Raw genomic sequence first — 12,994 nt, forward strand, 5'->3', positions numbered from 1 at the left:
TAATATCCAAAATATTGGATATATTAGGCTAAATGTTTAATAATTGTGATTATTTTATATGTTGGTCAGTCTATATAAATTAAACCCATATCTGGAGCCAATTACATACCAACTCAACTTAAGTTTGTTTATTTTTTTATTCATCAGCTGGTCACAGCCAAATATAACTGGTTACAGTTAGATTCAATAACTAAATTTCAGATATTAGTCTTTTAATATTTAAGAGGTTTTTTGATTTCATAAAAAAAAAAACTCCTGAATCCACAAAAACTTTACAATTTATTGAAGGTTTTCTTGAAATAACTTACAACATATCCGATTATTATCTGGATGTTGCTACTGTTAAAAACTATCAAAATGTATTATTTTTGAGCGATTACATTTTATGTACGCATTATATAGTTTACTGATTAAGCAACATTCCTCTCTTGTATCTCTAGCTATTAAGAGCTAAATGTCATGAATGGCACATGTAACTTAAATGTAATTATCTTGTTCACATTGTTAATCTTTCTAGATATAAATGTCCAATATTTTAGATCACTATAACAATGTGATCTAAAAATGTCATTGAGAAATCCACTCAAGCAAATTTATACATGCGTGTATCTCCTTTTAATGTTACTGTATGTTAGCCACTTTACAGCTATAACTAAGATCTATAGAATTGTTTGGTAACAGCAATTATAACTGAATGTGTAAATGCTATTGTATGATACTCTATAAGCATGTTGATTAATTTAGGGTTGATCTGTGAGGTTTATGAGATGATAACTGTTTGCTTTCGGCTGCAGTAATCTCTTCTTCTTAAGATGTGGTTTGGTTTTGTATGGTCATGCCCAGGACTTCCTCAATGTCCTTGATAAGGTCCTTATAAAAGCAAACAATAGCAGATATTCAGTCAGTATATGTCTGACTACTGTACAGATCCTAACCTCTAGCCTCTGGACAGTGAATGTTTTTTTCTATAAAATTAAGTAACATTGTGTTGAATGCAGCTATTCAGGAAGTGTCAATGAATCTACAGTTCACTCACAGTATCCAACATTGTCTACAGAGTTCTACATTTGAATGACTTCAGCTGCAGATAGTATAGATAGAGATAAAGCATTGACTTTTTGAAATTAATACCTTGTGTATTGTATAAAATGTTATTATGACACACAATTGATGTTTTCTCAAAACATGTGCTCAAGTATGATGAGTTCTCACCTGAATTTGACCAAAAGCTCAAATTCACTACTCTTCGCCCCAAAACGTTTCAGCAAAACTTTGGTATAATGTTGGTAATAATAAACTTTAGTTATAATACTAACAATAATGTATTTAGAATAGCATATTTAGAAAAGATTGCAACAAACAGTTAGCTGCAAACTGGAAGTTAACTATTTTTTTCGCTGAACCTGTATGGCCCAGTCTATTCATCATTTGTCAAAGGTAATATGCTGCCAATTGTTGTCCCAAATTTAAATTTGACTTGAAAAATATGAGATTATTAAATTAAACAAACTTGAACACTATGAAGGATGAAGTTTATTATTACTAGCATTACACTAAATTTTTGCAGAGCCTTTTGGAGCAAGTGGTGGAGTGAACTTGATGCAACTCCTACTAAGTGACTGATTCTTACTGCTGCATTGTGGATATATTTTTGTTAATTATTTGATGGTCATAATTCATTCTTTGTCTTTGTAAAGTGACACTGAGTGTTCGAAAGGAACTAAAACCATGATGTTATATGGTGAAACCATCAAGAATCATTGTGATTAATGTCCAACACTCTTAGAAAAAAAGGTACCAAACTGTCATGGGGTATCAATATGTATTAATATTAAGTATTAATATGTACTTTTTAAAGTACTAATATGTAGCATTTAGGGGTAAATAAGGTTCTTTTGTACCTTATGGTATCACCCCAGTGACAGCTTTGTACCTTTTTTCTAAGAGTGTAATTTGTAGATACATGATCTGAACGTGAAACATCTGAATAGTATTGTTTTCTATAATGTGAAGTGAAGAACATACCATTAGCAGGTCTTTTAGGAGTAGGTTAAGAAAAAACGACATCCGCATACCTTAAAATTGTTTGTTCCTTGCATGTTTGGAGCTGATATTTCCTGATGAATGATTGACAGGTTGCGAGCAAAGGTCAGCAGAGCTCCCTGGAGATCCTCCGAGATTGTTCTGTTAACGACACGCAGAAACAAACGAGCTTACTAATGATCCCCCAGAACCATCATCAGAGAAAAACAAAAAAACAATCACCTTGTTTGGCTGTGGGGCTGTAAGGAGCTTAATGAGAACTCTCAGCCTTAAAGAGTGTGCTATTCTTCAGGGAGAAATGAGGAAGGAAAGCAGGGCTTCAATGGGATAGGTATAGGATTTATGTGATGAATGCCTTTAATTCGACTTGGCAGTATTTTGTGCGCAGCCACATTTCGGGTTGAGGTATTCACTACATAATGTTTAATCTGCACTTGGGAGTGTGCTCAAGGTCTAGATATATCTCTAATGGTAAAGGGGACAGAGGAAGGGAAAACAGAGCCAGAGAAAGATAAGGGTAATGTGTCTGCCTGCTTCTTGTGGGAACTCACAGCATGCCAAGGCTTCTTCGATCTCTGCTGTCATGGAGGGCGAACACAGTGCCTTGCCTTGCCTGAAACACATATAAAATATATTGAAACACTTGCTCTGCAATCAAAGAACTCCAGTTGTATTATTGGAAAACAAGCAAAGGTTTTACCTTGACATCATAACCTATGCCCTGCGCTTTGCACATCAGAAAAAATGTGCTATAATACACCAAAGAAAGATTGGTGTGAAGAAGTCGGGTGCACATCACTGCAAAGCGATTGGTTACTGCGGTTTGCTGAGGAGAGAGCAAATACAACAGAGAGTTAATCAACAAACTGCATGTGATTCTGTTGCTAAAAATTTGACCAGTACATCTAAATGATAAATTGACCTCTCGGGGACAGCAATAACAGCCACGCTAGAAACAAATAGAAGGGTTTCAAAAGCCCAAACGGAGAAACATTAGGCATTAGTCTCATAGTCATATAGGGCACTGGGGAGAAAGAGTCCTGCGTTATTAGGTTATACAGAAAACAGAAAGGTTTCCTCTAAAACCCAACTACGCTCACAGACACGGCAGATAAAAGATGTGTCTAAAAGAACGCCACAGGAGCGGATTAGTTAAGAGTGGCAGGACTCGCAGGACTCGTAGCGGGCATGAGGCATATTCTCAGTGACAGATATGAAGCGGAGGGTAAAGCCCTTGCACGGTGTGCGGGGCATGAGTAATTCTCTGCTATGGAACTCTGTTTTCAGCTGTCAGACACACTATCCTCAAACAACAATAAAAAGCTTTTCCTGCAGGGTTTTAATTGTGTTTGTAATATTCTGGGCCTGAATGATGGCCAAAGCCGGAGCCATTAAGACAGGCAGGCGGGAGCCGGGCGAAATAAGCACATACAAACTAAATGAATGTTTGATAAAATAATACAAGTCGCAGATTAACAAGCGTAAACTCCGGTTTGCCGCTAATAAAGGAAGTCTATTGTTTAGGGGCTGGCATCAGGTTGATGAGGTGCTCAGGCATGCATTCACATGCATAATGAATATGGTATGCATTATTTATGGGCTGTTTATTTAGGCTCATCTATCAAAATGATAATGAATTCAACTTCTTCTAAACACCAATCAGGTCGGAAGCGTAATTACAGCGTTTAGTTGTATTTAACCAAAATAAAACAACAAAGCTTAGCTAGATCAATCTTTATGGATGCCGTGATTTATCAGGATAATATTCAGCAGAGGACTTTTATTGCTCTCTGGTCTGGTCTCAGGGAACACCTTCGGGATAATGGCATTCTTGTGCTTTAAAGAGCTAAAAGAATCCCAAACAGTTTAGAGCGTAACCTTTAAAGTGACGTTTTTCACCTGAAATTTAAATTTCTGTCATCATTTACTCACCCTCAGGACCTGTATGACTTTATTCTACTGAGGAACACAAAGAAGATAAGTATAGCAAGATGTCCATGCTGCTCTTTTCCATGCATTAAAACGGAATGTTGACCACGAATGGTAAAGATTTTCAAGCTTAAGAACACTTAGAATATAAGACAAGTTGCATAGACTACTTTTATAATGATTTCATGGTACTTTTTGACATCCCATGGTCCCCATCCACTTTATTGCATTGGCTTTATTAATACTTGTATTAAGCAAGAATGCATTAAATTGATTACAACTGTCAGTAAAGACTTTTATATTGTTACAATAAAATTCTATTTCAAATAAATGCAGTTCTTTTTGAAATTTCTATTCATGAAAGAATCCAGAAAAAAATGTCAGTTTCCACAAAAATTTTAAGCAGCACAACTGTTAATAACACTGATAATCAGCATATTAGAAGGATTTTTTGAAGGACCATGTGACACTGATCCACTATAATAATAAAAAACAGTAATTTTAAATTGTAATATTTCAAAATATTATTGTTTTACTGTATTTTAGAGCAAATAAATGCAGCCTTGGTGAACATACAAATTGTCTTTCAAAAATATTTTTTAAATCTTACCTATCCCAAACCTAGGTAGGTTTAGAATGTCATGTGGGTGAGTCAATGACAGAATTTACATTTTTGATTGAACTATCTCTTTAAGGCTGTTACTGAACTATTCTAAAATAAAGTCTTGAATATGTTTTAATGCCATATTTCAAATCCAGTATATAACAACCATGTCATCTTAATGCTGAAAGAGAGAGTGGATATTTTTATTGAATTTACAGATTCTTACAGCTTTGGTCTTTACTCTAGCATTGCGTACAGAAGACTTTACGTCTGTAACTGGAGGAGGAACCTCCAATTTACTGGTGCGGCAGTCCAGCCTCCCCCTCGTCATCATGAGCATCAGCTGTGTCATGGCCAACTGGTTACTGTAGCCCAGGTCAAGATCAATAGCCCATACCTAAATACAAACCAGTGCACACAGACATAAGTCAGCAGATACAAGACATAAATCAAAATAACTATTCACTCATTTTTAGCCAACAAGTAGACAATGGCAGAAATTTTAAAACAAACAGACAGATGGGCATTTCAAAACTGTATTTGCAGAAAAAAACGGAGCTCAACTGACATTGTGTGTGTGTATGAGAGAAAGAGAGAGAGAGAGAGAGAGTAGCATACTGTGTCTAAAGCCCAACTGGAGACTCTCTTCACATCTGTATGGTTAATGGCATCATTATAAGGATATTAAGGGGTCAGGCCCAGTCGTGGCCTTATGCTTAAACAGGGCTAATTTTCCCTGATAATAATCTAATAGCTATGCCCTCTCTTCAAAAAGTGGCAAATAAATCACCAGTGAAGGAGTTGTTAATAACTAAGTGGCAGTTGGCTGACTCTCCTGTCGTCCCTATTTGTCAACCTAAACGCTGCTGCCAGCAAATGCAAATGGTGGCCCGGCTGCTGAAATCACTTTATGATCACAGTCTCGTGCTCAACGTTCACATGCTGAAATACAGTGAACCGAATCATTTATTTACACTGGCTTAATTTCAGCTGCAAACACTAATTAATTTCAGTATATAAAAACTATTAAAACGAAAGAGAATAAAGGATTGTTTATGCAATTTGCTTGTTTTATTCTGTCCTTTTATCCAGAAAACATATTCCTCTGTTGTAACTAATATAAAAGATGATGTTCTGTCCTCCAGATGAATTTTTCCAACATTACTTAGTTTAAGGAATAGTTCACCCAAAAATGAAAATTTGCTAAAAACGTACTCACCCTCAGACCATCCTAAATGTAGATGTGTTTGTTTCTTCATCGGAAAAGATTTGAATAAATTTAGCAGTGAATGGGTGGCGGAATGAGAGAATCAGAATGAGAGTTCAAATGTCTTAATAATCCACACGACTCCAGTCCATTAATTTACATCTTGTGAAGAAAAAAGCTTCAATCCATCAGTAAGGTGTCCATAATCCATAATAATGCTTCCTCCAGTTCCAGTGAAAAGGTCCATCCCCCGTTGTCCTCTCACATCCACATATTTGTTTAGAACTGTTTTCGTAAGTAAACGATGCTTGATCTATGCATATTTCTCTCCTGATTCAGACAAAACAACTTTTTTACTGAAGGACGCAATATTATGGATTGAGGACTCATATTTTAGCTGGAAGCTACAGTTTAAAGTTAAAAATGGTCTCGATTGTTTTATTATAAACACACAGCTTTCACTCTACACTATGTTAATTGGTGGACTGGAATTATGTGGATCACTTGTGGATTATCGTTTTGTTTTTATCAGTTGTTTGGTCTCTCATTCTGATGGCACCCATTACCTGCGAATGATCCATTGATGAGTAAGTGAAACAAACTCATCTACATCTTGGATGGCCTGAAGGCAAGTACATTTTCAGCAAATTTCCATTGTTGGGTGAACTATTCTGTTCATTCAAAATTTGACTTTCCAAAAAATGGTTTTAAAGCTCTTTTAAAAGCTAAGCAACCAAAAAAGAAATTCCTTTTAGAAATAAGCTCTTGTAAAGGGATAAAGTAAAGCAATGGCCTTTGAAAACAGGACTCCAGCCTTACAGGAAGACCTCAATATAGAGAGCTGAATTCACCCAGCAGTGCCTCCCGTTCATAGTTAATACCTGTGCTTGTGGGATAGGTGGGACAATTTAGCCAGTCTGTAGAATCAGTCAAGCCTGCTTCATTGTCAACCTTAACAAAGGCGCTTGATATATACGCCCAGATTGTACCTGTCTTTTATAGCCCCTTCACTTTCATTAAAAACTGCAATCTTGCAGCTGAGCCTCCCTTCGCACACAATGTGAAGCAAGCCTGCAAGGGCAAACACATGCGACCCACCTCTCCCCCACACATACAAAAAATACAGACTGCTTTTAGCAACAGGTCTGAATGTAAATCGATGTTTAAATAGAGACAGGTTAGCACTAGTCTGGCAGATCTGTCTGCCTCTGTGCCAGGAGAGATGGGACAGTAATGTTTGGATTTATCCGTCTGAATTCCTTTTGTCGCTTTTAATTGTGTGTGCAGTTTATTCTCCGTAAGACACGCTGAATAAAATTCATCCCGTGTCTCTGTGAATCCACAATATAGAGAATCCTTGTGCTATTCAATCAGAATAATGTATGAATTACTTTCATTTGCAGGAGTAAAATCTATTCTATTAGGAGACTATATGAGATTCAAGTGTGAATTTTTCTGTTTCTGTGGAAGAGTACATTCCACCTCAATGCGTAATTTATCTTTAAAAAAAAGCTGCCGTTCTCTGACTTCCAAAGTCAATCATCTATTTTAAATCACAGCATGCCAACTGAGTCAATGATTAAAACAGCAGCATGCGACATTCATTTGAAAATATATCTGCTCTATAGCATTTCACCATTTCAGAATGATAAATAGCATAATGTGCATATGGAGCTGTAAGAATCAACCGCTAACTCAATGGGGGCTTAAGACTTTCCCTGTGTTAAGTAAATGTCATAAGCTATTTTTCAGAGCCGTAACATCTCATACATTTCAAGAACATACACACATGATTACAACACAAACAAAAGCTTTAGCTTACACCAAAAGGTCAGTCCATCCCCGCAAAGGGCCCTGAAACATTAAGAACAACTGAGAGGAGGTCTTCTGTATGCAATAGTGACAGATGTAGTGTATACAATGCGAGTGTGTTCTGCCACCCTCTAGTGGCAGTGGGAATCGCTAAAAGAACAATGTGACAAGACACATTTCCATCTTAGGCCTGCCAGCAGGGATCATTGATAAAAATCACAGTACTCTAATTAATTATGCATCATGTTGCCTAGTTATATAATCACTTCTTTGCTCACTTATCATTTGCACTATGTACAACATTTCCACAGGGGATATTCACATTCCATGACTTAATAAACAGACCTAAATTTAGAAACACAAGTTTTGAAAAATGACTAAATCAATGTCTAACACAGCGAGGTCAGTGAGGTCAAATCCATGCCATTTTTTCTACATTAGACTCAAATTTATTTTAATGCATCCCCTCCTTTTTCCCCTGCAGAGATTTTTCAGTTGTCATATCCTTTGGCAGAGATGCAAGGAATGCAAGTTAACCTCCTACTGTTAGGGGTGGCTCTGCACTGTAAAAAATGTTTATTTAGGTAACCTTAAAATGAGCTTCATGAGGTCTAAATTAACTGTTACTACATTATCTTATGCTGTCAAAAAGATTAGAAATAAAACTCTTTAGATAACTGCACAACATAATCTTTAAAATGTACTCATTGTAGTGTCTTAAAGGGTTAGTTCACCCAAAAATGAAAATTAGGCTGCGTATTTTTGGGTGAACTAACCCTTTAATGCAGTTTTTACAGAAATTGAAAAAAATAATGAGAAAATCTCACAAATAACCAAGCCAAAAAGAACATCAACAGTAATGTGCGATCAAAAGCATTACAGTGTTCAATCTGTCTTGACAGTGACCAAGAACCCCAATGTCTGAAGAAAAGACACTCCAGCCTGACCTCCTGTCTGACACCACTACATAGCAGGGGTGTTGTAAGGTCAGGGGGCAAGGCCTTAAAAGGGGAATTAGTTTATTGACACAATAAGACCTGACAGTTTATTAGATAGCCTTTTGGCACATTAGCTCCTGGTCATTCTCTCATCTGTACAGCTCTTAAGGGGAACCTATAGGAGTGTCCTATAACATCTCAATAAGAGCCCCGAACCAGTAGATTGAACCCTCACACTATCTATATTCTAAGGTGAGAACAGTGTTACGGGCTCTGACAGAACAGTGCCACGTGTCAGACAGATCCCATCTCACTCTCAACAGCTTCTTAACATGGCAGGTTCTGTTTTCATAGAGCTGTAAAACACACCACTGACATTTAAGGGTCAATTTGTTTCTGAGAGAGCTTGTTTGATAAAAGATAGATAGCAGAGTGCTTCCATTGTTCCTGGAGCTCAAATGGTAGAGCATGGTGCTAGCAATACAAAGGTTGTGGGTTCGATTCCCAGGAAACACAGCTGATAAAAACGTATACCTTGCACTATAAGTTGCTTAGGAAAAAAGTGACAAATGCATACATGTTACCATTATATTATGCTTTTAAAGGGGTCATCGGATGCTCATTTTCCACGAGTTGATATGATTCTTTAGGGTCTTAATGAAAAGTCTATAACATACTTTGGTTAAAATTTCTCAATGGGTATACTCACTTCTGCTGATGAAGCTGGATCTTTCCACGAATGATTCGCGCGAATATAGACGCATTTAGGCAGATCGGGGATCGGCACATTTCTTTCAAAAACTAAAGTAACGTTAATCCTCTGCGTCTTCAGTGGCTCAGATGTCGGGAGACACACACTTCCAACACACATTTATGTTCAAAGTACGTGTAAAGTGAATTTTGCATTCGATGACCCCTTTAAAAGCGCTATCTAGCCCAGCATACTGCCTAATGTCATACCTATAAATGTACTAGAATGTACTGCATAATGTCATACCTATCAGTTTAGCTTATATGTTATCTATATTCATATTCAAATGTACATTAATAAGTGACTACTATATGCTGCTCCATATCTTTAAAGCAAAACATTATTAAAAATAAATAAAATATGAAAATAAAATACATTTAACATTTATAATATAAAATATTGCATTTATCTTATCTGAAACAGAGTAAAACAGCATTGTGAAATACCGTATTATTCCAAATTAAAATAATTGTTTTTAATATATTTTAAAATTGTATTTGTTCCTGTGGTGACAAATCTGAATTTTCAGCAGCAATTACTCCAGTCTTCAGCATCACATGATCCTTAAACATGATTTGGTTCTCGAAAAACATTTCTTATTATTATAAATGTTGATAAGAGTTGTGCTGATTACAATTTTGGTAGAAACTGCGAAACCTTTTTTCAAGATTCATCACAGAATACAAATTCAGAAGAACATTAGTTGAAATAACATTTTTTGTAACAATGTAATAGGCTTCACTGGCACTGATCAATTTAATGCATCCTTACTGACTACAAGTATTCTTACTCTAAAACTTACTGACCCCAAACTTTTGAATGGTAGTGTAAAAATAAAGTGTTTTATATAAGTGTTTTAAAGACTGAGTAGTGAACTGGCTCTCTAACCTGCTGCTCAAGGTTGCTGGGATCCAGGAAAGTTACTAGATCTAGGGAGATGTGGCCCATGATGGAGCGCTGCTGACAGGCCTGACCCACACGAGTGCAAATGGAGTGCAGGACGTCAGGGCAGATGGAGGTCTGAGGTACGGTGCAGCCCACCACTTCCAACCCACTGGGCCCACGCAGTTGATCTCCACAGGACAGCATGCTAACATCTCCCCCTGGCTCCACCAGAAGATCCACTGTCAGACATGTCACACTATCCGAAGGCGGGAAAGCTTCTATCACTCCACCTTTGGAAGGAGATGGATACAAAGAAAAAGACTATCAAGGAAGATCTGACAAGTAATTGGTTAGAGGTACTTTGCAAAATCGGTTGAAGCTACCTTCCCTGAGGAAGTGTTCTAGGAAACAGGTCCATGTGGCATAGCAGGATGTGTTGGCCGGATGTGCATATGAAGCCAGAAGATGAGGAACCTCCTCTAAGAACTTGATCATCACTGACTCCTGCATCAAAATGACAGATAAAAGCAAAGTCAGGCATAATGAAAATCCTCTAAGCTCCATAGAGCGACCTAAATAAAACTAATATCTTGACTTTTAAGCTATAAAGCAATTTCTAAAGTGTCTGGGCCTGATTTAAAAAAAACATATAGCACTACATAGTGTCGATACCCTTGATGAAGCAGTAACTACTAAAGTGTGTCTTAATTTGACATGCCTTACAAAAGCACAGAAGGTGGTTGTGTATGGGGGTGGTGGTTGGTGTTGATTGACAGCCCATTGCAACGGCATCACAGTAGTCTAATAGCTTTAACTGAAGGCAGTAGTAACTGCACCTGTCCCCAATAACAACTGACACATGCTGGCAGATAAATACCCATGCAAGCCAATCGATCAGCAGATCAATCAGGGTCTGTTTCTGATCAATACAGGCCTTGTTTCTGTAACTAGAAAACACCATAATGGCTTTGACACTTAATTATGTTGTTAATTGCAATGTTTGACTTCCTGTGAGTGCCTCTTAAAACCTGTTGGTTAGTAAGAGAAAGAATTTCACCTTAAGGTCCTCTCAAAGCAGAGAAGAATGGACAGAGCACTTACGGACTGCACATAAGTGCATAGTTTGTGCTGCAATGAGATGTATAGAAAACAGTTTCTAACTAAGCAGAACATAAAAGGGGAAAGAATCTTTTTGGTGGGAAACTATTTAATAAAAGGCCCTTTTTTATTTAAGCGCATTTAACAAGTCAATAGGTCCTGTTTTACAACCTTGAGAAGTGTAGGTTATGCTCTAGAAGATGTAAGGATGAATCAATTTTTGATCTCCATGAAGCCTTTATCCTTTTCAAGTACATTTATAATGTTCAAACAAAACTGCCATCACTGAGAAAGTTGTCTCAAAATGGGAAGATACAATGCTTTTGATATTCAAGTCACGAAACAGTCATCATCATATTCAAGTACCAGAAGAGCCAGGGTCAATCGCTGCGCAGTGATTTCACCCCCGACACAAGCCATAAAGCACACAATGGTGCGGCAAAAAGTGTAAGGAAACGGCCTTCGTTCCCCGCGAAAGAGCAGGCGCGCTCTGAGAATTTGCCAATGCACTTCACACGAACAGCGGGGAGAGAAGGAAAGCGAGAGGGAATAATTTTTGCCATTCTTTATTTGGACTTAAACTGCGAGCTGTACTGTGAGAGAGGATTCGGGCCTTGCTTGGCTTCCACATAAAGATGAGCTATTTGAAAATAGATAAATAAAATAGACGTCTCCTGTGTGCTTTGATTGCTGTTTGATCTCTACATTAGGAAGAGCGACATTGCAGTCACGAGCATAGTCAACAGCATACCTCCTAAAATGGATATAGGGCTTTTTTAAAGCTTTTATTAAAGGGATAGTTCACCCTAAAACAAATATTCTGCCATCTTCATGCCTTTGGAACACAAAAGTAAATATTTTGGAAAATGTGTTTTTTTTTTCATGCAACAAAATACCCCATTACACTTCTTTTTTATGGACAATAACAGGTAAATATACTGTTTTGTATGTTTTTTTTTGTAAACCCTCTGATATACCGTTTCTATACATCAGATATTAGATATACCAAAAATGCCAAACAAATATGAAATGGCGTTTTGAATAGATATTGAAATTTTGAATGAATATGGAGCTTTCCTTAAAGGTATAGTTCACCTGAAAACAAATAGTCAGCCATCCTCATCTTTTTGTTCAAAAGTAAAAGCAAAAGTAGATATTTACAAAAATGTCTCAGTGTTGTTGTTATTGTTTGTCCATACAATAAAAGTCAGGTCCAGTGTTGTTTTGGAGATCATTAGCTTTTATTATATGGACAGAAACAGTCTTTAATTTTTTTTTTTCATTTATTTGTGTGTGTGTGTAAGCCATATACCTTTATGATATACCTTTCTTATACATCAGATGTTAGGCATACCAACAAATCCTGCACAAATATAAAGTGGTGATATCAGGTAAATTGACATTTTGAATGGGTTTGAAAATAAAGCCTGGTTATAATATGGACATATTTGCGGATTACTTCCCAAATGCAACATTAACCAAAGAGGAATACAGAAAGTGTCGTTACATTCAAAATCTAATAAAATAAACGTGGTACAACACGTAATCTCACATGCACTGAATAAAATAAGTAGGAGACAATCTGTCTATCTGTTGATGCTATTAGTATAATGCTCCCTTGTGTCTAATGACCCGTGTGCTGGCAGAACGTGCATGTTTGTAATGTGTAAAGTGTAGCGTGTACGAGTCCACCCAGCCGTTGAATAGAGTGAGATCCGCATGTCTTT

At 37.0% G+C, this 12,994-nt stretch overlaps 1 protein-coding gene across 5 annotated transcripts in view; it reads right to left on the bottom strand.

Moving 5' to 3' along the window:
* Positions 1–12,994, bottom strand: part of LOC107738710 (IQ motif-containing protein H) — a 31,453-nt gene that overhangs the window by 1,413 nt on the left and 17,046 nt on the right. For 3 of the 5 annotated variants that reach the window (XM_016550528.1, XM_016550525.1, XM_016550529.1), the window contains 7 exons: positions 10,553–10,673; positions 10,173–10,459; positions 4,803–4,973; positions 2,744–2,869; positions 2,595–2,656; positions 2,076–2,184; positions 394–870 (listed from right to left, as the gene is read on the bottom strand). In XM_016550528.1, coding sequence (XP_016406014.1) covers positions 808–870; positions 2,076–2,184; positions 2,595–2,656; positions 2,744–2,869; positions 4,803–4,973; positions 10,173–10,459; positions 10,553–10,673 — 939 coding nt within the window. In that variant the 3' untranslated portion in view covers positions 394–807. Of the gene's footprint in view, positions 1–393; positions 871–2,075; positions 2,185–2,265; positions 2,330–2,594; positions 2,657–2,743; positions 2,870–4,802; positions 4,974–10,172; positions 10,460–10,552; positions 10,674–12,994 lie in introns of those variants that run through there. The other 2 variants (XM_016550526.1, XM_016550527.1) reach the window with 2 other exon arrangements.

The sequence above is a fragment of the Sinocyclocheilus rhinocerous genome, unplaced genomic scaffold, assembly GCF_001515625.1.
Source record: "Sinocyclocheilus rhinocerous isolate Xijiao unplaced genomic scaffold, SAMN03320098_v1.1 scaffold1938, whole genome shotgun sequence".
NCBI lineage: Eukaryota > Metazoa > Chordata > Actinopteri > Cypriniformes > Cyprinidae > Sinocyclocheilus > Sinocyclocheilus rhinocerous.